This window comes from Megalops cyprinoides, chromosome 14 (assembly GCF_013368585.1).
Source record: "Megalops cyprinoides isolate fMegCyp1 chromosome 14, fMegCyp1.pri, whole genome shotgun sequence".
Taxonomy (NCBI): Eukaryota; Metazoa; Chordata; class Actinopteri; order Elopiformes; family Megalopidae; genus Megalops; species Megalops cyprinoides.
This window is the reverse complement of record NC_050596.1, coordinates 25,443,278-25,468,978: the sequence shown is the minus strand read 5'-3', so window position 1 is coordinate 25,468,978 and position 25,701 is coordinate 25,443,278. Positions and strand designations below refer to the sequence as shown.

Sequence of the window (25,701 nt, the reverse complement as noted above, 5' to 3'; positions counted from 1 at the left end):
GACTTCCCTGAATATAATTCGGTGTGACAGTAGTTTAAAGCATATGCTTAGTAAGCAATAGCCATCTAGGTAGTACATATAATAGTCCTACAGCAGAATTCAACCTAAAAAATGTGGAGATAATGATGCTAAGGTGTGCTCTTCATGATCCAGCCTAGGAGTGCATAACCACTGAAAGCATGCACATATACAGAGCCAAGTCCCCTAGGAGCTGTTCTTATTCAAAAGAAGCAATAAAAAACCCAGACCAAACAGGCAGAGAGTCAAGTCCTAAAGTGTCCCACTGAAACATTTCTGTGGCAGATGTAGATTTTAAAAAATCATGAGAATCTGCATATATTCAGTAAACATATTCTTCATTCAAGGGTTCAAAAGGGTAAATGGCCCAGATGACACAGCCTGTGACTGGGATTCATCACAGCCCATTCCCACTCCTGGCTGGGATTCTCCGCAGAACATTCCGATTCCCTGCTGGGACTCACCGCAGCGCATTCCGATTCCCTGCTGGGATTCAGCACTGCGCATTCCAATTCCCTGCTGAGATTCACCACAGCGCATTCCGATTCCCTGCTAGGATTCAGCACTGCGCATTCCAATTCCCTGCTGAGATTCACCACAGCGCATTCCGATTCCCTGCTGAGATTCACCACAGCGCATTCCGATTCCCTGCTGAGATTCACCACAGCGCATTCCGATTCCCTGCTGGGATTTACCACAGCGCATTCCCACTCCCTCCAGGGATTCGCCTAAGTGCATTCCGATTCACTGCTAGGATTCAGCAAAGCACATTCTGATTCCCTGCTGGGATTCACCACAGCATATTCCCACTCCCTGCTGAGATTCACTACAGCACATTCACACTACCTGCTAGGATTCACCGCAGCAAATTTCGATTCCCTGCTGGGATTCACCACAGCGCATTTCGATTCCCTGCTGGGATTCACCACAGTGCATTCCCACTCCCTCCTGGGATTCACCACAGCGCATTCCGATTCCCTGCTAGGATTCACCACAGTGCATTCCGATTGCCTGAAAGTCCAGAGCCAGCCCTCCACTCTACCACTGCACACATCATTAGAACACCCCACTACTGCAGAGCCTGCACCTCTCAGCCGCATTCATCTCCGACACCGCTACCTGCCTGCTGTTCATTAGCACAGACAGTGCAGGCAGAGGAGGGGATAGAAGGGGAAACGCAAGAGCTTCTGGAGCTGTTCAGAGGCTGCCACCACAGTGATGGATCCCCTCATTATATTACATTCTAGTGGTGAAACAAAGGTACAGTCCTTACCTTAGGGAAAATGACTCAATGAGCCAGTCAGCTGGTCAGTGGCGTACACTGCTATATCTTCAGCTGCTAAGTAGCAGTCAAAAAAAATCCACATTTACATGGCATCTTTGGATTATTAGCTATATTAACCTGCCAGAAAGCCCCTTTTTTCCTCACATTCTACAACATGGCAGTACAATATTGATGAGCTTCCTCTAAAGCTCAAAGAGTTACTGTAACCCGAAGTCACTGTCTCTAAGTCAATTTTTTCCACATTATTTTCCAAAACCGGCTCTGACACCTGCTGACATTTGCAAGCTTCTCTTCACCCACACGAGGATGAAATGATGCGCTAATTTACGAGTAATTTTCATAGAGGTAATATTACTCACACCTCCTGATGCAACATGGTACTGCCCCTCAAACATATTTAGCAAATGAGAGGAAATGTGAAATTGAAATTGGCGTCTAGCTTATCAAAGTGTAGGGTTACAGTACAACTTTAAGGGTACAACAGATGCATCATCAAAGCCACTTCCCTACTTCCTTGAAAGATTATTCCACATAGCACCCAACATTCCACGTACGGAACACGTTTAGACTGACTATGGAAGTCAATACAAGCAAACAATTGGGGTCATTTCCAAGGGAAATAAATTATGAATGCTGTCTGACTTCATTTACAGACGACAAGAAACTTCCAACTTAACTGAATGACAAGGGAAAGTGCAGTCAGCCCTGCAGAAGAGCTGCTGTGGGGAGAAAAAAGTGGTGAAGATTACTTTGATATCCTCACCTGTGGATACGCTTCACACAGCTCATACACTAACACAGTAAACATTAGGTACCATTGCAGACACTTAACAATATCACTGAAGGCATGTGCCATCCAACAGTACATTAAAAAGAATAACATTACATTAATGAACAATCATGTTCACATTCAAAGACAAAGTGTCCTTTTTTCATTCAGAATTTTCATGGTGACTGGGATAACACTGGAATTGCCTCAGCCTCAGTAACAAGCGGGTTACCCAAGGAGTTTGGGTCCTTGGAATAACAGTGCCTGACCATAACTGAAACGCAACCACGGCTGCACGACCACAAATGGGACTGTGAGAACCAGGACATGACAGCCTGTGTGACAGGGCACAAATTATTCATATCCCGGCCAGTTTGATGGAAATTGGCCACTTGATGATGCAATACCTCACCAGAGGCTACAAAAGGCTTCATCCATTATTAACCTGTCCAGTAAGGGAACACGGCCCCGTGTAAATGGCTCCGGTTAAGGTGGATGAATAAGAGTAGATGCAATTAGTTTCCCAATAGAACGGGGTGTCAGGCCTTGAGGAATGAGGCTAATTTTCAACCGCAGCCTGAGCAATTAGCCGCAGGTCATGGACTCGGGCGCCGTTTGGCAAAGCATGCGGCAGATGGCACTCTCAGTGGGCAGAGTCCATGAGGAGAAGGTCAGAGCCGCCATCTAGCGTGGGGTCTAACATGACTCCAAACCACATTTGCCCATTAGTGGATTTATATACATTTATTTATACATTTATACATATATTTACATTTACTCATTTGGCAGACGCTTTTATCCAAAGCGACTTACATAGGTTACAGTTCTTTACAATGTTATCCATTTATACAGCTGGATATTTACTGAGGCAACTGTGGGTTAAGTACCTTGCCCAAGGGTACAGCAGCAGTGTCCCAGCGGGGATCGAACCAGTGTCAGGGCGGGTCTGCCGGTTGGCAGACAAAGCTACCCATAGATGCCTACCCTGGCAGAGTAGAAACTGACAGACAATGCAACAGAAATAAAACCGAGCCGGGCAATCGAGTAACAGGAAAAAAGCTGTGAGCCATTCTATCTGCAAGGGTAGCAGGTGTTGGGGCACCTTATTCCCCCACCCCACACTTCTGGGTTCCATCTGTGAGCCCTGTTTAGGCCATTTAGACTTGGATCGACCACCCCACTGTGAACACAGCAATACTTTGCAACGTACTGATGTACACCAACACATTATACCTCCTAGTTTTTATGGTCTGGAGGTTGCATCTCAAGCTCTTCCTTATGGGTCAAAAAAATAACACCCCCTTTAGTCCATTTAATGCAATGGCACAGAGGAGTCTGGCTGCAGTGAAATTTGGCTGGTGCTCTGGTTCCTAAATACTGTGTACAAAGCAGCTCAATGACTTTGATTCCCAGATCCAGCCCTGTGGCCCTCATCTAATCTGCAACACAGATCACAGCCAGGCCGCCTTCATCTGATATGGCACACTTTCCTTTCACCCCATTATTTCCATCTACATCCCTAATTCCATCTCCATTATCAGACACCAGTCAGCCGGCTAAGCATAACCACTTGCCCCGGGACGATCTTCATTAGGAGGGAGAACCCGATAGTGTCTCTTAATCGTCGTCCCTGGCCACGCTGTCTAATGCTGTACTTGTTTACAGCTGATTCATCAATGGGAAGCGGCACTTGCATAGTGATGGAGGAAGGGGAAAAATTGCTTAAAGCGCATAATCACATGGAGAAACAGAGCAAAAAGCTCACTCATGTGTTAAATTAGTTTTCTTTTCCCACCAAAACTGCATCCATGTAATTATCTTTCAACATATAGACCCTTTGATGAAACAAGGCTAAGATGCCTTTGGTGTACGTAACTAGGTCAACTCAAACTCAAAACTAAATTTTCACTTTATGTTGATCAAAGACAACTACAATTTGGATTTTAATTTACCCAACAGAGAGAAAACCTACACTGGAGCCCATGTAGTACTTACATTTCAAGGCATGTAGTGGTGCTTACAAGAGACTCCAGACCTGTTGGTGACCAGTTTTAATCCAACTGAGTAAACTGGAATAATTGACAGATACAGAATGAAAATGTGCCTGTACAGATAGGTTCCAGATTATTTAAAATATGTATTGAGTCTGCCCATGAAGAGGAATCTGCTGAGCAAATAACGTGTGATGCTGGCCATCGGTGCTATGATGTATTTCTGCATGTGTATGTGATGATTCCATAAGAGAAAGGTCCCAGAGTTTCGGGGCAGATTCCTAGGGTCCTCACTTAAACACTTGCTGCTCTGCCTCCCGAAATTCTCGTCTTGCTTGTTCTCTCGGCTGCCCCGTGATTGAGTTTAAATTGGACTGTGCCTCCGACGGCATGCAAGCTGCCCCAGTGAACAGCTTCCAGGAGATTTACAATATGTTCCTGTTTAACAAGGAATGATTCAACGCCCACCAGGCCTTCCCCAAGACGGCCGAAGCAGTGGGTGTGGAGAGTGCTACAGATGCGTCTTAAATTCTGCAAGACTTAAATAACACTGCTATTCCGCATGTGTTCGAAAGGTGATACGGTTTAAACTTAAGAGTATTAACTTTTATCCATGACTCAATTTATGGGGGAAACTACTCTCAGAAGGTGCAAACATGACAAAATAGTTTGAAATCAAAGTTTTCCCCCCTGAAGAGAGCAAATTATGCTGATCCAGGACAGAATTCTGGAAGTTAGTTCCGTCAAACAAAACAGCCAATTTGAAAGCAAGCCTAGACAGTTTTCCAACAAATGGCGTTGGAGCCCATCAATTCCACAGACACGCTGGGAAGTGTCATCTGAAAAGGACTCAAAAACGTATCGCTAAAGGTAATGACTTCAGCTGTTCTCGTGAATGGAGTGAGGAGAGGGCCACGCTGCGAGCCTAATGCGGCTGTGGCAGTGGGGACAGGGGTTTGGCGGGCGGGTGGTGACCCAGTTCCGCCCCACCGCTTGCCTGGATGCACACTTCGCTCAGGGCTGGGGCTGCGGTCAGCCCTTCTCCCATGTGCACCCTCTCCACGTTCCCGTCGCCCACCACTATCCCCACAGCGGCCAAACCAGGAGCATCGCCAAGGGCACAAGGAAGCAATGAGCTCAGACCGGGCGAGAGCTCAATAGGCTCTTAGGCACTGTTAAGCAGCTGTGACTGCTTCGCTGGCCGTGTGCCATCTAGTGGTCAAATGAGGCGCTGTGGTTCACTGCCAAGGGAGCTGCTCATTCAGTCAGTGAGTGAGTGAGGGACAATATCATTCCTAGAAGGAAAAAAAAAAAAAAAAACTAGCAAGGTCACGCTCAATGTCTGCACTCTCTTGTACATGAGCCACCCCATTACCCTTTAAGAGGGACACTGTCTGCTGACAGACAACACTCTCCTTGGTGACAGAGACCTCGAGAGAGAGGTCTTACTCTTGTTTTGAAGTGTTGCTGTTCATTAAGCGATTGCCTTTGTGCAGAGCAAGAAGTCTTTGACTAGAACTATACACTGAAGAGCCTCCAAATACAAACCTGGGCTGCTGCATGCTACAGCACCCTGACACAAGGCCTCGCTGTGCGGTGACACCTTCTCGGGAAGCATGGGGTATGTGGACGAACCCCAGCCCCATCGTCACATTACAAACCACAAGGATCTCGTGCTTGCATCGTGAAGAAAAAAAAAATGTGCTGGGTGCTTTAATGGCACTCAGGGCATGGAGTGTCCCTAAGAGTAGGTCTGTCTTTAGCTGCAGACCCAGCACAAAGACAGACATTAATGAGGTCACTGTAAATGTAATATGAGTTGATGACAGACCAGGGGCTCCCAGTCCGGATGCAGCCCCAAGGACACCGTGTGTAAGCCACACATTTTATAAAACCATTCCAACATGATGACCAAGCAAACTTCGCACACAATTTCATTTTGTGGACGTTTGCAAATTATATTAGAATATGGATTTAATGACATTCGTGTTCCCGTAAAAAAAGATAAATGTGCAGATGATAAAATCACTCCCAGAAACAATAACTGTACCGGTCTGATAGATAGTAATATTTTATGTTTGACAACAGAAAGGAATGTCAAAACGGATGATGCATTTAACAAAGATTTTTGTCTCACGATGATCAATTTTCCTCAGAGTCCCTGCCCCCACGGTGAATGCTGCTGTCCATCTTAACTGATTAACTTCAAACGAGTCTATGAGAAACAGGACTCAAAAGCAAGCTGACCAGAAAGTAATAGGAGAGCAGAGGGGCCCCATGGGGAGGCTGCAGGCCAGTCAGAAACACATTAACCACAGAACAAACTGACCTTTTTTTACTCTGAGTATTTCCATTTTGGCCTTTACCTGCAGTACGGAACGAAAAACGGATTTGTGCCCCATGATTAATCCCTTACAGCCCACAGAAAGTCAGCCCAATCTCCTGGGCTGCACCACCACTGAAAGCAATAAAGCAACACCTGACTCCCCTCGAGAGAGAGAGAGAGAGAAAGAGAGAGGAAAAAATCTCTGCATGACTCCCAGGTAGGGCACTGCCACTGCTCCCTGGGGCATGGAATAGCTTCAGGAAAAAAAATACATATATCCAGCTGCATAAATGAAGAATATGCAAAACATAAGCTATGCAAATTGCCCTGGATAAGCAAATAACCACACGGTCATCACCCCTTCAGTCCATGCTTTGCAAGTTTAATCTGCAGGCTGAAACAGAATTGAGAAGGGTTTAATAGAAATATGGCCATCTCAGGCAGGTTTGCGAGCTGGTGTGGTGAGTATCCCTAGCAGGAGAATGGCAGTGATCTGAGGACACAATCCGGCTTCTGACCCCCTTTTCCACCCCCATTATCTTATTTGCCCCAATGTCCACGTGCCCAGCCAGAGGGGGTCTAAAGACACTCAACAGGACACGTCTCGCCACTGATTACAATCTGTGCAAAGGACACATTCATCCAGAGATGGTATCGGCAGCAGAAATCTGCAGCCTTCCAGCCTTTGAAGCCATGGCCTACATGCCTCATTACATGAAAGTGAGGATAATGAAAAAAATCATTAAAATATTTGTTTTTCTCATAGCCTGCGGTTCAGCAATTAATGTCATGTAAGTGACTTACATATAATTTTCAAACTGAACTTTCTTTTTTGTTTGTTGTTCTTAATTGTGCATTAAAGAAGCATAAAATTATGTTTAACCCTTGTATGTATGGGTGAAATGATATGCATATTATAACACTGTATTTTTATTATTTGTCATATAATCTCATGCAAATATGAACCGCTGAATATAAACCTGGATTTTGTTCATAGCAGGACAACCTTTGCTTCACAGCCAGCATAGCTGCTGACATGACAAAAGAGGATGTTTGATCACTTAGTAAGCCTGTAAACCCTCACTGAAATTCACTCCCTAAGCCTTGGAAAACTCCTGTGTCACAGAGGAGTCTGGGAATGCGCCAGACTGAGGGGTAGAGGTTAGGGGAGGGGTGTATGGGCAGGGGCACAGCTTCCCCTCTCTCACCCTCAGCACTCCTTCATAATTCAAGGGTGGCGATGATCAGCAGGACTTCAGCACTCTCCTTAATGGACTTTCAAAGGTTGTCTCAAGAGCTCTGTCTAACACCTCTGATGGAGGAAGCCACTGCTACAGAAATATAAATGGAGACGTACAGCGCTGAACCCATTCATTTTCAAGGAGCCGATTACCAGGAGGCAGAGGGAAATGTTTTTGACATCAAGCTGACTGGAACCCCTCAGGGCAACACCCCTGCTGCTGTGTCCACTGAATTTGGGGCTTAACACTGACTGTTTGGGAGGAGAAAAAAAATACACTCATAAAAAACCATAAAAGACTGAGTATTTTAAATTTTCAAAAAACTGTTTGGTAATGATTCCTTGACAAGGACGGAGAAGTGGAAATTATGAATTCTAATGAGTTCATGGTTGGAAGTGAGAAGTCAAGTTTCGTCTCCTGCTAGGAAGAGCTCCATACATGAAACACATCACTCTTCAAAAAGTACAAAGATGAGGTGTCAACTATTCACAATGTGACAGGTCTGACAAGCACACCGAAGATGATCCCTAAATGTGCCATATTTAAATGCATGAGCTTCAAACAGAATTTCAATCCCTCGGTTAAGTCAAGTGCCCTGTCGTACTCTTAAGGTGATGTGTCACCGAGTTAACCTACTGTGAGCTCAAATATTCGCCTTACAATTTCCGGTCACAGTGGAAACCGCTGCCCCTACCCAATCGCACCAGCGGCGTACAGAGACTGATGCCTGATTATAGTCCCCGATGCAGAGGCAGACGGTTTATGAAGTCTCCTACTGAAGCCAGCTTCATACTCCAGCACCTCCATAATTGAGGCTGTTTCACCCGAAGAAATGAGACAGCAAAATGTTCTGACCCATCACTGTGAGTGCGATTCCCTGCACTCTCGCTCCGCAAATTATTTAATGGCTGCAGCGCTGCAACCTCGCTGTAGAGGTTTCGGCAGAGGGAGCAGAGGCGCTGAGAGCCCCCCCCCCCCCCAGCCGGTGTGCAGAGGTGTCTTTCCCATTATTAAAAAAATGAATAGTTCCAGTCCGACATAATGGGGACATCGTGGCGGTTAGAGGCAGGCCCTGTAGAAGAGGAGAGACGGGATTTTTTGGATGTCAGGTCTAGGCCAGTACATTTTGTTCGGGCCTACAGAGGCCCCAGATCGGTCCCAGGGCTGGCAGGCCCACTGCACGCCGGGCCACTGTGGGATCGGGGCACAACTGTCTGCCCTCGAGGTGACCGGGCCCTGACATATCGGCCTGCTCTTGTGTGGGCGAGCAGACTGCTGTCGTGCCAGGCTTTTCACTCGGGTTAGATGGGACCAAACCTGACGTCAGAGCTAGAGCCAGGCTGGCAAGTTGTGCCAGGCCAAGAGTGGGCACCATCAGGGGCCACCATTAGGTCAATCCCTGCATTTCCATCTTCTCCTTATAGACATCACTAAAGTCTTGACATGCCTGTATAAAGTAGCACAGTTACTGGACAGATTAATACTGTCTACAAAGGTAACACATTTACATAGCAACTAGCTGTTCATTGGGGTACAAGTAGAACTAAGAGCAGAAGGATAAATGACAGGTTGCAGGTGTGTATAAAGAGAGTATAAGGGTTTACATTTTTTGGCAAGATGCAAATTTGGAGTTTAGCAAAAGGATCCTGTTAAATATATCTTTGCCTCATTACTGAGATTATCTCACTAACAGCCACAGACTCAGACTTTTTGAACTGCATGAACAGAAATCTACCAATGTTTATGGAACGTGCCTGATAAATCTTTTCGTCTGATCTAAAACACTGGGGCTAAGAAGCTAAGAAGCTAGATCCTAAACAGACAGAACATCAGCATGACTTCTTGCAAGTGTTGTCAGTAATATGTTTATCAAACACCTGCAGAGTTTCGCCTGCCTCGACAGTTCGACCCACTTTGTTTAATTATTACTCATTTGCTTTAACTGCATTCTAAAACAAGAACACACTGCTAACATCAAATCCTCGTCCAAATATCTGCCTTTTTCCCGGGAATGACTCAAAAGGTAAAACGTTAAACATTATTTTAGTATTAAAAAACAACAACAAAAAAACACTAGTCCGGTACTTTTACAACATTACAGTTTATTATGAATCCCCTCTCAGTACAACATGTTCTGTATAAGAGTGCTCATATAATTGCCCTCCAGCTGAAGCAGAACAGGACTCATTGAACATTCAACACCCTGAATAAACTCACTGTGCACAATGCTCTGCGGTGATGCGCACTCAGGCCTAGAACATATGTTTTGGGCGACCACAGTACTGCGAGGCTTCAGCGGGGGGGGGGGGGGGGGGGGGGGTGTGGCAGCAGGCACCCTCGACATATCTCCAGGGGTTTGCAGGCTCAAATCCACACTTCAGCTCCCCTCCGCTGCAGCACATTTCAGTCAAATACTTCACCTGGACTCCAAACCCCTGGATATATCCTGAGGGGTAAACTTGCAGGTTTAAAGCCACACTTCAAATCCCCACTGCAGCAGCGCACTCCAGTCAGGCACTTCACCTGGACTCTGAGCCGGATCACCAGGACGAATCCGAGACCCTAATCGATGGCAATGTGGTCCGCTGTCTCTTGGCAGAAACTGAGGCGATCACTCCGGCAAGTGACCTATAGTCAAGACTGAGTCTGATTTACTGATCTGTGCAGGAGCAACACTGCTATTGAAATGCCTTAATTACAATACTACACTCCAAGCTAGACCCCTGTATCGAGCTGGGTACCAGCACATAACTGCAACTGATCTAAAACTGGATAGCCAGGAGATTGATTTTAATCTGAGGATCAGTTGCAAAACAAAACAAATGGAAAATGTTCTAAAATTGATCCTTAATTTAAATATATACCATTGCAATGTATCTGTTGTTATGAAGCCTAAAATACAAATGGGACAGGACTAGTATCACCAGTGGAAAAGGTCATTTTACCAAAGGAAATGAGATGTTTTAGTACAATGGAAATCAGCCATGTCAGTCACTTTGACAGGACGCAACTGCAATAATTCCAGACTAAAAGCCTGCCATTTTTCAACCACCTCAGAAACAGCTTGACAATGCTAGGGTTCTGCGATTCAACATCAGTGAGTTTTGAGCACAGACAAAGCAAGCTGTCACTTCTCCAAAGAGGAGAGAAGATTAGAAATAAATGGCTTCTAGGTTGGTTTGACAATGTTTTGGTAGAATCCACTCAGGTCCACATATCTTCCTTTTCTGTCCAGAGACAGATAACAGCAAAAAGATAACAAGAGAGTGACAGATATCCAGAACTAAATCAGTCAATTTTGCAGCGTGGAGAGAAAGGAGACTCCAGTCAGGTAACCGTTACTCCACACTTCTCTACAGTCTCTTGACAAAGCTAGCTTTTTCAAGGCCCCCCAAAAAAATCTCTCTCCTTAATATCAGCAGGCAACGCAGACAGTTTGAATGTCACCTTGACCTGGAGCATTTCGAGGGGCCCACAGAAGCTGCAGGAGTGGAGGGATGGTGTGAATCTGCTGCTGCTGCACTTCTACACAAGGAACGGAGCGAGGAGGGGGGGCAGAAGGCTGAAAACAAAGTACATCTCCTTCGGGTGTGAATAATTCAGGGAACCCCCCCCCCCACACACACACACACACACACACACACACACACACACACACACACACACACACACACACACACACACACACACACACACACCTACGCATCTGTTTGTTTCACTGCTGAGCCAGCAGCCAGGAGGTGGGGGGCAGCACTGCTCACCTGTCAGGGGTACATATCCGCCTGGGGAGAGAAGAGCGAGGGGCGCCCCCCGACAGAGGAGGGACCGGGATCGCGTGCGGCTGTTCGTTTGCTGAGTAAAGCAAACCTATTTAATTAAAAAACGGCCTCCAGTCAAGCGTGCCGTCCTTCCTTTCGTACTGGAACATCAGCCCGTCAAGTTGGTCATGCCGTGCATATTTGTGGATATTTGTGATGCTCCTTCTCTTACAATTATAAGGGATCAGATAAGAACTATGCATCTCAGCAGTTAAAAACTTTTTCTTCAGACTTCATTTTGAAAGGAACAAAAGTACTCTGTGTTTGCTTGCTTTTTGTTCAAGCAGAATATTATTACAAATGCCACTGCTCCAGAAACAGTGATTTACCAGAATTATAAATCAGTTCTCTCAGGACATGTTCAAACTTTCATTGATAAACATGGGGAAAAATGGCACACCTCTGATCTTCAGCAGCTATCAGTGTTTTCATCTCCACATCTGTAATTTCTATGGCTATAAAACTATATCATTACCAAAACATTACAGTGATCGTAGGATTTCAAGTCTCCACCATATACAGACTACCGAGAATTTCTTTTTGAAATGCATTGCATTAATTTTACTCAGATCATTTTACTTATTAATCAAAAGTCAGGATCATTTTGGCACAGACTACTATACTGTTAACAAATGTTTGCCTATACTCTCAGAAAACACAATGCCAGTTTACTTTCAAAAGTGTCACTTTCCCTTAACAGAGGGCAAACAAGCAGGACTTGATCAATTCCTTATGAATCCTATCTAAAGAGATAAAACCGATACATATATAATTTCAAGTCACATGTCATATATTTGAAAACAGGTCAATTACTGCCACTTTCATTAATGTGATGCTATGAATTTTGTTGCAAAATAACATTCAAAAAATGTATTCTGCAACAGAACATATATTTAGCACACATTAAGGATGTCACATTTTACACTGCAGGAATACCCACAAGGAAACAAGGAAACTTGTGTGGATGCAGTGGATATGACTGTGCTTGCATAAGGAATCTGTCCCATTCTTTCTCTGCTAGCAGCCTGGCTCATTGAGAGAGACCAAAGTTACCTGGGGACACAGCCAGCTGAAAGGAGTGGAGCTTGTTCACATCGGGAAAGTTGACTTTACAGGTACCTGAGGAGGGAGCGAAAAAGGACCGGGGATGTCAGTACATTACATTGCATTATTGTTATTTAGCAGATACTCTTATCCAGAGCGACTCAAATAGGTTCAAGTTTTTATATGTTATTCACAGCTGGATATTCACTGCAATTCTGGGTTAGGTACCTTACCCCAAGGGTAAAGCACCTGCGCTCCGGCGGGGAATCGAACCAGCAACCTTTTGGTTATGAGCCCTGCTCCTTTCCACTATGCTAGTGATAGCAGTATGGTCAGAAATGCCATGAACTTCTAAACAATCCACACCTAATGACTTTTCAACTAGAGTCGGTTTCTTCTCTGTTAAATGCAAACCTGATTTCAAGCTCCACTTAACTAGAGATGCATGTGAAATGACACCTGAAATGACACAGTTCTTGGCACCGTTTCAGATGCCAGGAGTCATGAGACACATCTGAACTAGACCTTTTCACACTGAGGCAGACACTACTATTGTATCAATACTACTGTCTCTATTTATTACTATTAATAATCATTATTGTTATTATTAGTTACCAGGCACATTTAATCATGGTTACATACAGAGCATACCATTTTTAAATTCATTTATATAGCAATTAATGAAGCAATGCTGATCTCTGCTGAAGGGTCCATGGGGGAAGTGACCAGCTACCATTTATAAATGATGGGTTTAAATAAACAGGAGGTACTGTCAGCACACAGAAAATGGCTAAAGCATTAGCTTTATAGCTGGTTGAAGCTTCCGACATATCTCCAAACCAGATACACAGTGGTAGATACATCTACACCAACAAGCAAAGAGGGATTTCAGGAATTGGTGTATGTTAAGATTTCCACTTGTGAAAACACAGAACGTAGAACCCCACACAGTCCATTAAAAAAATGAATAGTTTTTCTTCTAACATGAGACACACCCTTTCAGGATGCGAGGCCTTTCTTCGACAGTGCATGCATGCATGCATGCATTAAGCAGTGTTGTAACATCTTGGCGATTAGTAAATGATTTGTTAATGCTTTCTTCAGGATGGTCTGGGGAAAGGGAACATGTACTCCTCTTGCAAATGTCACCAAAAACCAAACAGGAGTACTGTGACACGGGTCTTTGATCATGCAATATCATTATGACCATCAAAGACTCTGCAGTGTAAAATTCTGAGTAAGACTCCACCCAGTGCCCAGACTGGTGTATTACATTTGATAGAAAAGTGCCTACAAAAAAATTGGGAGCTTCAATAATGTGCTGGGTCAGCAGTAAAACACCTTCTCCTTCAAAAAAAATTCGAGGACATAATTGGAACAGGAGCCTGGCCATGTGGGTAGAGTGACATCACCTGAATCAGCTCGTTCCTAACAGGGGAAAGTAGCACGAGAATACTTACTGGGAAGGTTGGCTTCAAGTTCTGCAACTTCTGCAAAAAAGTGAAAAGAAACAAAAAGTTAACAAATGCACGAACGGAAGGAAAAACTCACTAATATAAAAGTCTGGTACGCTTTCAGCATCCACACCAACACGCCCCAATTCTACGCTATACCATATGAATATTCTTTTATGTTTACATGTACACATCTCCAAAGAGCCTGGACCTAATGCGGGTAAATAAAGCACTAGTGCGTTGTCTTATGCTGTGCTACACCGTAACTCTGCGCTCATGATTACACTACATTACATTACGTTCATTTTGCAGACGCTCTTAGCCACTTCCAGCACAACAGAACATAAGTTCAAGTTGTGTCCATTCAAGGTAATTGCCTGAAGTGAAACAGCTTCCTTCCATGTGTAAGACAAAAAGCCTTCCCCACAGGTGAAGGTATCGCTTCCCTGCTCTACAGGTCACCATGCACCCCCAATCTGCTGTTTCTAAGAAACAGCCCCACAGCCCACACATCATAAATCAACCCAGACCCACTTCGTTTTAATCAGTTCCAGGGAGCGTGCGGTCCTCCAAAAACAGGCCCAGCAATGCTATCTCAGGCCCCACGCGCACACAGCTCAGGCTTAAATCTGTCAGCGAACTGAGCCGCTCAAACGCCCCCGCACAGCAGCCCGCTCCCCGTGACAGATGGCTCTGTCTTGACATGTGGTCACCAGCCCGGCCAAGGTCAAGACAAAGCATGTGGACCTTTCGCCGGGTGGTTATCTGCAGGACCGGCGCCGCTCATGTTAACAGCACAAATAACTGCCGGTGTGTACCCGTGTCAACAGGGGTGACTGGGGGGGACATGAATGGGCCGCTGGCTGGTGACAAATTACCTGCACCACTCATTTCCCGTTTGTGCCGCTGGGAAGGCTCCCACTGACCTGATTCAGCTCGACACTTACACACCCAGGTGATGCTATTTTTTTTTTCCCTCGCCCACGATACATTGTGTGAGTGTTATTACCGAGTTATGATTCGATGCAGGACGAGGATATCTTGAGGACAGAAAAGAAGCATGGCTTCCAAGTAGAGGGAGGGAACTAAACAACAAAAAGCCCTCATCCTCCTGCCACTGTGACTCAACGTAACGGTTTTTCACCGCTGCAAACAGAGGTACTGTATATAGCTACCATGCTACCCTCCTTTCCAAGTCATATCTGCTCACTGAAATAAAGCTACAAGAGCTGCACATGGTTTTTCTGAATGATAGAAACAGCTAACGGACACTCAAGCTGCAGATAAAGCTACTTGGGAGATGGGACCATTTCTTTACTTCTTACAAAAGGTCTTGGAAGTGCAACGGCAGGGTAACTGGCTGTCATCAGAGCCACATTCACAGGAAGCGGCTGCTGCATTACGAGGCTTAATGTACCACCTTGCTGTACCAGCCAGTGCTCCCAATTCCTTAATTCCACGGTTACAAAGCTCCATATCCACCAACAAAACTGCCATCAAACGTCAGTCCCTATTTCTGTCAGTTCAGTATGGAGGAGGCATTCAGCCCGATGTCCCTGGAGAAATCTGCACTCAGCTGATGAGATACATGGATGTGACCTGGGGGCCAGCTGGGTAAACACTCTCCCTGACTCCTCCATTACCGGCTCTCCTGCTGCAGGTAGGCCTCACCCGGTGGCCCACGCAGGCGGCCTCCTGCCCCCGGGGGATTCTGGGATGGATGGAGTTCTCGGTTTGACTGACATGCCAGCTAGTCCAGGCCCCGAAGCGCACAGGACATCTCGATGTAGAGACACCGCAGGAGGTGCTAAACGGTCACGGCAAGACCTCTCTCGTTAAAGCTTCACAGCAGTGCAGTGCTAAGCCACGTTACAGGAGAGGAGAAGTCCCACGGGGGAAAGTAGGTATAAAACGGTAAATCCCTATTACAGAAAAGTGTCATACTCTCCTGGGCGAGAGATGCAATGCAAGGATCTGTAACAGATCTGAATGGTCAGCCTTCTTCCTCACTGTGGTAAACTTGTGCTAATAGGCTGGGTTCTGTCATAACTCACCATCAGCCTGCCTTGTGCAAGTACATTCTTCCGAGAAATTATTCTTTTTTTTTTCAGCTGCACCCATTATTACAGTGCCATCATTGGCATTGACATGTTCTGAAGAAGATGTGTTTACTTGAATGCCCATTAAAAAGCAAATCTGCCAGCTCAGGTATCTCTACAGAGACCGCCAGTATAGATTGTCTGGATTGTACACATATAAAAACCATGTCAAAGGGTCATGCCATTGTTTTGTATTGTGAAATGGTATCAGTTAAATGACAGGTGAAAATAGGCTCAGAAATTTTCAAGTTAGATAAAAGTGTTGTCACATTTTTTAAACACACTGCAAATGACACATAACTTTAAATAAATAGTGACATAAAACAAATGCAAAATAACTACAGATCAGACAAAGTAATAATTTACACTAATACAAAATCACTACAACAAAATGTTTGATTTAAGTGGTGGCAATCAAACAGATGTAAAAAAATCACTTCATCTTTCTGTTTTATTTATGATAAATAAACTGCTTCCAATGATCATCATCTTTGCTCTTATCATCTACATGGTTAGCCAAGCTGAGAGACACACATCTGAATATACTGCAGATATCAACAGGTGAAGATTACATCTTTGGTGTATACAGTCCTATTGTTTATGACCATCTGATTGAAGAAAACATTTCCATGTCCTGAAATAACCAAGATATTAAACTCAGATGAACTGGAGTTCTTTTTGAAGTAAATGAAACCTGGTGAAGTAAAAATTTAGGCAGGCTTTGAGCCCCTGCTGCAGAGCCAATTTTATGCTCAGTGATAGTGTACTCAACACACTGAAAACCACAGGCTTCCTGTTCATGGAAAAATAAACAGGAAGTTTCTGCTTGCAAAATGAAGTTATTCAGCGCAGAATCAGGTAAGCTCAATTTGCTGCTAGCAGGTTGCAAGGGTCGATAGCCAATTCCTGAGGAATCAGCATGTCAACATTTCCTAACACTCAATGAATCTGGTGCATCTTACGGAAAAAGAAACCGAATTTAAAATCTGTCAGTGTAGCACTGGGGACTTCACCTGGAGCCCGAACGGGATCAGATGGTGCAGATGCACTAGGGCACAGGGAGGGCCAGAAAAGGTCTGTTCTCACAATCTGTGCTCGCTGCCTCATAGCCTCGATCGGAGTGTTCAGTTCTGTCGCCATGAGTTACGCAGCGATGACCTCACGCCCCGCTGCATCCGCGGCTGCGGGGGGGGGCTCTCTCTCTCACAGGTCAGGCTCCTTCCAGTCTGCGCGTCTCGCCCGCTCACCGCTAACGTCCTCTCTGCCCACGCCGCGCCACACTCGAGCGTTTCTCCTTCGTTTGAGCCAAATTCTGAATCACTCCGCGAGATGAAGACGCCTGCGGTGGCATTAGCAGCTGATCGAACGCACAGCCAAGGACAGTACTTCCTGCCTCATGCCCACCATCTCAATATGATTGATTACGAGCAGATCACACCTGCTTGTGCTAATGGCACACTAATGGCAAAGCACTGAGATACAGAGATTAATGTATGTAGAGGCATGGAGGACACCCTTATTTTTATGAGAGGCACTGCAAATGACAGCGATTGATTCAGACAAAAGAAGTAACATCAATCATCCATCGTCGTTAAATGTTTCACAGCCTCCCTTATCTAACACTTCTCCAAAATACCACAAGATTATTAAAAGAAGCCTCATTTTTGGCACATTGTCCATTTAGAGCTGAATCCAACAACTGTGTTAAATACTATGCTCAAGGTTATAACAAAATGTGCCACCAAGCAATCGAACTCGCAAACCTCCAGTTGTAAGTTAAGTTCCCCACCCATATACCAACACCACTGCCTGTCCCTGCCGTCAACTTTTTCTTCTCTAAATATATCAGACTGAACAGGCTGCCCCATTACTATGAAGTCCCTGTCTGTCACAGTGCACCTCTGAGTCTCCAAACCCGCACTCCTGAAAGATCTCCACCCTCACCCCTCCCCCCCTTGCTGTCAGCAGCCGTCTCGATAATTTCACCCCTGTCCACATCAAAGTTCCCCCCAACTTTTAAACACTTTTAAACGGCCTGCTCTCCTCTCTCTCTCTCTCTCTCTCTCTGGACTGTCAGCGTGAAAACCCCCCACTCCTCTGAGATGGAGCCCTGTGTCAGCGCTGGAACAAAGCTGTACTGGAAGACGAACCTACAGCTGACACACGCGCACCGGGGGGGGGGCATGTCAAAGCGGGGGGGGACGAGATGAGCGGAGACTCGCGGTGACAGGGACCGCCAGAAGGCTGCCCATGAGGGCCTGGGCCTGCACTCTGTCCCCCTGGGCTAATCCGGTTTCACAGAGCGTGGAGAAGTGACACACAGCAATAGGAAGAGTCCATAATCTCATCATAAAAACACCAATGCTGGGGATAACAGCCGTGCATGCTTTCACGTATCAAAAAAGTCATTTTTAACAATCATCATCTTAAAGTAAGAGCTTTTCAGAATTTTTTAAGTGCCTTTAAAGTGTTTTTCAAATTCTATAAAAATTCCATTCCATTTACATTTTCCTCAATATATTTTCCTTTGCATAAGTTATTCTTCTCATAAGCAATTTTTTTGCACACAAGATGAGAGCTGTTTCAGAGCACTTAAATCCAATACATTCTTTAAAATAACCTTGCGAGAAAATGAGAACAAAGATGCAGTCTGGGAGCCAGCTTTCATCAATCTAATAAAGACTGATGAAAGCTGATTGATAAAGTCTGATTGATGAAAGCCCCCCAAAGGATCGATCAGAGCAGGAGGAGCCTGATCGAACCCTGGCCTCCTTCATCTCCTCCCGCTGCCTGTGGATTAGCGCAGCGCCGCCTGACAGGCGGTTCAACCGAAACGAGCACCCCGCAGCATGCTCAAGCGGGAAATGAATGATGGCAGAGCCCATCACGAGCGACCGGACAACGAGAGAGTGAAAAGCGGACGGAGCGTCCAGCGCATGGAGCCAGGCCCACCGGGGAGAGACAAAAACTCTCCCCGACAGACGGGAAACGACTCGGAAGCGGAGACGGGCCTCTGAAATTCATGAGGGAAGCCGGTACCCAGAAGAGGACCGACGGCACTGGAAGCACGATTCAACGACAAATAAAGGGGGAAGACAGAAGGAGAGAAGCAGGAGGGGAAACATGAGAGCAAGGATGCGGAAGGAGGCCCGGAAGCCCTCCACACACCGGAGCCACCACACGAATACTAAACTAAGGAGAGGAAAACTGTGGGTGCCCACATCTTTCTCTCACAAACACTCCCTAATACGGTACTTCCCAGCAGGGCTCACTGCATTGGCGTAGTTTAGAAGGCAATTTATGCCCTGTGCCCTGTGAAAAATCCAGAGCGACTTACAGGTTAGTTTTCTGAGGAGCCCTGCTCATTACTACTGTGCTACACTGCTGCCCATGCTATGCTATGCTATACTATGCTACACTAACTTAAAGTTTGTCCATCACGAGACAAGAGGTTTGTAGGTTTTAACGTCAGCTCTTCAAAAATGAAGTAGGGTCCTCCCCACTACCAGCACCACTCATTTGCCAACACTGCTACCCCCGTTTCAAATTCCTGTAAAAACCTAATATACTTTTGAATCCCCAAATGACAGACTAAGACAACTCAAAGTCTTGTAAAATACAGCTGTGTGTTACCCACTACGGATGAGACACTGGCTCTGTGTCACCCTTGATAAGGATAGGCTCCAGATGAATTAAAGAACGCATGTATTGTGAAACAGGAGTGCATTGTGGGAGTGTGCCAAAAAGGCCCCGCACCTTTTATCAGCAGCCGATCCCGGATGGACACCCTTTGGGTGGAGTCAGAGGTGCCACTGGGGGTGCGGCCAGCCTTCCCGCCCTCGTCCCGCTTCAGCTTGCTCGCCAACGTCAGCATGGCTGCCCCGCTCTCTCACCTGCAGCGGGGACAACAGGACATGAATCACAAATACATTCACACACACACGCGCGCACACACACACACAACCGCATTAAACACAGGCTCAGTATGGCTGCCCCACTCCCTCACAACCAGCATAGACAACAGGACATGAAACTCAAACGCATGGACACACACACGCACACACCTCACACTAATGCACACGGTTAGAATGGCTGCCCCACTCTCTTACCTGGAGCATAGACAACAGGACATGAAACGCAAATACACTGACACACACACACACACACACACACACACACACACTCACAACCGCATAAACAGACAGGCTTAGTACAGCTGCCATACTCTCTCACTTGCAGCAAAGACAACAGGATGTGAAACAGAAATACATGGACACACATATGCATGCACACGACCCACACTAACACACAGACTTAGTATGGCTACCTCACTGCCTCTCACAAGCAGCATAGACAATGAGACCTGAAACGCACATACATACATGAACACATACACAAACACATGCACAGTATGGCTGCTCTGCTTTGTCCTCAACCACACACCACTAGAAATAAGCGTGTAATAGCACCTATTTTTTTTTTGCACTTGGACTGCATGCTCCACGGACTGCTGACGGGGAAATGGGTGTGGCTGAATTTACATAACCACTTCAGAATCAGGGAATCAGAATACTGGAGAACTCAGGAACGGACTTTCAAGTAAAAAACATTCCACGGCCTGTGGAAACCCAAGCCGTCAACAGGGTGCAATGGCTCATTCCATAAAAAGGCCGAAGCCTTTATGACAATGCAGACACAACCCTCCAACAAAGAGCGCGAGCGCTGGGCCAGCAAAGTGCTAGCTGATGTGTTCGTGACAAGTGCACAATCGAGCTCTCCCTTCCCACACTCTCCCATTCAGGACACGGAGGACAGGGTTAGCCTGGGACACCTGTCTGCGGTCTCTTCTGCCCCCTCACTGCCCGCTCTCCCGGGACTGCTGTCCACAAAGAGGCCGATACAATTAGTTTCACTGAATGCAAACTACAGCACACAGCACGAGGAGCAGAATTCACTCGGCCAGATATGCTGATTGCCCGAGCTGATTTGCATGACATTAACATAACGACCAGTTCCCATGCAATCAGCTCAAATCCACATACACTTACTTAGGAGGTTGGCATGCAATTGGGTGGGGCTGGTCACAGGCTACACTGGAAAATGCACATTTGAAACAAGCTCTCGTTCACGTCGACACAACACTGCTGATGCTAGCACTGTGGTGAATTATGCATCTGCCCCAGTCAGGGAGTCTAGCCCTCCTGAGAGACTGGCTTTGCTTAATTTGCATCAAATTACCATGAGCTTATACCAACGAAAATATAAGTTATGACAGGCAAACAGTTTAGCTTAATCATTTTTGCATTGGAATGATCTCAGTTGACAGGAACATTAGACTTCAAAGAGATAAAAATAAAGACGCTTCCACGTGACAAAGCTCCATATTCCAGTCATTTTCTAGTTGCTCCTTTATTTCAGTTACGTTGCCGATGCTGCAAATGTACAATATCTTCAATGGCATAACACTGATAAAAGTAGCTAACTATCACTATAAAGAGAGAATGGGGTAAATTACATTCCGGGCGAATTACTTTACGGGAATTTAACGGCTTTCACACCGCTGTCTATGTGAACAATACAGACTACCGAACAATGCTTGACATGTAAAACAGGTCAAACAAACAGCCTACATTTCTGACTGTCAAATTCCACGCGTTTTGCCTTTGGTAAATTTGTGGCACGGCCGGGAATGCGTTCGGTGTTCTGCTGTGAGTATTCCCTTTGAAGGACAGGGCTTCTGCAAAAAGGGGAGCCCTACAAATCTTTTATGGGCATGGCAAGAGAGCGGAGTGGAACTGAGTGAGGGACATCAATAATGAAGCGCTAAAGCATTGATCACTTCAGGCTGGTTGTTTCTGCAAAGCCGAGGGGAGAGGCAAACACAGCCTTCCAGCTTCTGACGGGAACGTGCCAAGCTGCAAACACGAGCGCTAGCCAGATATGCAACAAAGACAAGCACAGCTAAACAATATTGATGGTGCTGTCACACAAATTGAAAACCGTTTGCCCTGTTCTATTGATCTTTGCAAAATCCCAGCCACTGGAAAAATCATTGCTTTTTTTTAGACTTCTTTAAACTACAGATAGAATTGTTTTTTTCCTTTATCCTGTAATGCAGTGAGAGCCATAAACTCTAAATAAATTCTTTTTTATTTACTATTATTAAGCATGATATTAAGTTCCATTTTTATGAATATTAATTTAAATTCTAACAGTGGTGGATAACTTGTCAAAGTGCTCAAAGACTTTGACAGTTCGCTGTCAGGGTGAGCAACAGGCTGAACTAAGACATCTCTCAAAACCGTGTGGTATCAACATGTTCTCATAAATAATGACTGATCTAAACCTGAACTAGCAGACTCATAATAAGTCGGCCCCCAGCTACCACCTAATTATCCAAAAACAGGACAGCCAATCAATCAGCCCACCATGTGGGGCTCTAAGTGCAGGATGTTGTGCTGCAAAGAAAGGAGGAGAGAGGCAGAGGGAGAGACAGCTCCTCCAGATGTTTCCATTTCCAGTAATGAAGACTAATTATAGGCAGGCTCGTGAAGAGCAAATCCGCAGGTTTAACGCAGATTATGTGCGCTAATTGCATATCAGCCTCTAGTAAGGGAAACATTACACCGCTGAAGGCAGTCAATTAGAAGGAGACGACAAAATATGGCCACATAACATAAACTAATGTGAAGAAAACTGCTTGATAATTTGCTATCACTGCAGATCATTCCCATTCACCGCACAAGCAGCGTTTGACAAAGAACTTTTGGACTGACGTAGATCTGAAAATGCAAGCACAAACACAAGCACCCAGTACTGGCCTACTAGGATTTAATGACACATTTGTTAGACATTAGAGGACTCCAGTTTTCTGTAGAATTCCATTTGTTTTAGAGTACAGCTGTAAAGAGCACACTGCCATGGACTGGTGGCTCTCAAAGTGAAAAATAATATTTGAGAAAAGACAACAGAAACACCCCACAGCTGTCCAACATGAAAGCCAGGGTTTCTCAAAACACACCTTCTCTGAAACTTGACGTCATTGCATTTACCTCCATTCATCCTCAATCAATCCTCTTTACGCCACTTAGGTAGGAAAGACTACCGATCCCCGGGTTGAAAATGACGGCGGCGGGGGTGAGCGTACGAGGACCAAGAAGGGATCAATCTTCCATTAGCGGACAATGTACGGCACTCAAGGGATGAGGAGTCCAGCTGAGACCGGCCACAGAGAGGGCCCACCCGAGACCATCGATCCACTGAGGCCACAAACACGGCACGTTAAATCTGCCTTTCCTTCTCAAATCATCCGAGGCCACTCTGTGCCATCCACTGAAACCCCGGCCAACATTCTCACAACGTCCCTGCAACGCTGCAGCAGCGTCTACAATGCAAAAGCAATGTTAGGATCGTGTTCTGTGACTTTCATTCTCCTTTTGTTGTTTCAATAGAATGAGGCAGTCTGAAATTGTCCTCACAGATCTACTAAGAGTCAGTGTGAAGGAGACCCTTCATCTTTCCCCCAAAACTCCCTGCTAAACTGTCACTTTGTTACATTTTAAGGATTGTTGGCTTTCCATTTCCAACCTCACCAATAACTGAACTCATCGATCAATTTCATTTCATACAGATTGATTGTTTGTCAGTTGAAAATGGTCTTTGTGTGAGCCAGCCCATTGGTTAACAGGCTTCACTTGCCTAATTAAAGGCATGTTAAACACAGGTGTGTCACTGGAGAGCAGCTCCAGGCTCTTTTTTCAACTGACTGTGTGTTCAGGCTGGTTTCATTTGTTTGTTGGTATTTAAAATAATTTTTTTTGAAGGTTTGCTCCTTCTGCTTCTTTTTGTAAGAGGTCTTGGCCAGCTTCTCCATAGTCAGACAAAAGGGTACCATTTATGTTTTTGGAGTGTATGAAGAAAGGTCTTGAATAATCATATTGTGCTCACCTTAATCATGAAATGCTGAATATGCTTCTGGCTTTTGTTCCACAAAAAATCCAGTTAATTAAGTATTTTCATGACTTTAATAAAAAAATAAGGCTTATTTTCTAGACGCTTGTCTTTTCAGTAAGGAAATTCAAAGTACTGAGTTTCTCCACTGTGGTCTTGGTGTAAGATTACTGGTTGAATATGGAGTTTGAGCTGGTTCCAGGCAAAAGTCCCCAAGTTTACCCTTTCTGGTGATATCAGAGTTTGATCTACTTTTAATGAATCCCTTTTAATGTCTGTGAGCATATTACTTTATACATGGATACACACACACACACACACACACACACACACACACAGCACAGCACAGCACAGCACCAAAGCCAAAAGTGGTAGTGGTGTAGTACATAGTCCCGTACTAGCCTAAATGGGAAGCAGTGTGATGGTAGTGTTAAAGAAAAGGGACTGTATCCCAAAGGCTAACTAGTTGATTCTCCAGCTGAGTGATTCTTGGGGCACTGTTGTTGTACCCTTGGGCAAGGTACTTAACCAGAATTTAAATATCCAGCTGTATAAATTGATAACATAAGAAAACAGTAAGGTATATAAGTGGAGCTAGATAAGAGGGCCTGCTAAACACCTGTAATCTAATGCAAATGACTATGATAATAGCACTCCATGTATTAGCGAACTACTGGTCCTTGAAACATAAGTTTCTGAAAACTCATAAATCCTTTTAAAAAGTTCTGCTTGGATGGCAACTGGCAACCTTCCAATAATTTGCCAAAATATGCCAGCTGAGCTGGGGGGAGTCTGCATCAGCAGACTTGCAGACACGCTTGGGGTGTTGATACGTCGCCCCCCGCTGGCTAAGATGAACCCTACTTTTCTCTGTGAGTCACTGAACATCTTGAGAGCAACCACGAAAAACACCCACAAGAAATATATATATTTGACGAAGCTGACCGACAGGTCAGCCTGTCCTTTCACAAAAAACAGAAAACATGTAGACAGTTTCCTGCTTAGGGGAACAGCCTGAACAGTGTCTACCTCATAACTCTTCATTACATACAGAAACAAAATCCAGGCCTGCTTCTGCACACTGGCAAATGGCTACTGCAAATAGCCCTGTCAGTGAGGACTGGTTTTGGAAACATTTACCTTTAAAGGAAGAGAGAATTTCCTCAGCCATCTGTACTGAGTACAGCAAACAGTCAAGGATATAGGGACTCTGGCTTGGTAGAGTTTTCTCATGCAACCATGATGGTGTTACCCCAGTTGTTACCACTGACTTATCAGTGAACCAGCTCCTGACTACAGGGAAATGGAATTTCAGTTTGAGATGTAAGCAGCAGCAGGGTCACAGAAATGGTATTGCATTAGGGCCAGTCAGCCAGGCTGAATGAACCACCCGATTCTGTTAAAAAAAATTCACAGAATGAACCAGCATAGCAATACAAAAGTTCTGAAGCAGCCAGCCATCTAAAGTGACCTGGAAGTGACTGCACAAAAATAAAGAAACCCAAACTTTCTGGTCATGTTTTTTCTCTCTGTCACATAACGTGGAGAAAACATACACTGCCACAGCACAGTCATAATAAAATCAGATCAATGGGTTGAAACAAAAGGAATACTCCTCTCACTCTGCCTGGGCACCCTACTCTGAAATGCACTCACTGAGCTATCTGGCAGCTTCCCTAGGACCCAGAACACATGCTCAGCTGCAT

The 25,701-nt window shown here is 45.2% G+C and overlaps 1 protein-coding gene across 2 annotated transcripts in view; it reads right to left on the bottom strand.

The window, feature by feature from the left end:
* The window catches only part of LOC118788832 (NEDD8-conjugating enzyme UBE2F), a 63,975-nt gene that overhangs the window by 37,096 nt on the left and 1,178 nt on the right, over positions 1-25,701 (bottom strand). For both annotated transcript variants that reach the window (XM_036544943.1, XM_036544944.1), the window contains exons 2-4: positions 19,802-19,938; positions 13,953-13,982; positions 12,502-12,567 (exon numbers count right to left, since the gene is read on the bottom strand). In XM_036544943.1, the coding sequence (XP_036400836.1) occupies positions 12,502-12,567; positions 13,953-13,982; positions 19,802-19,919 (214 nt within the window). In that variant the 5' untranslated portion in view covers positions 19,920-19,938. The remainder of the gene's footprint in view (positions 1-12,501; positions 12,568-13,952; positions 13,983-19,801; positions 19,939-25,701) is intronic.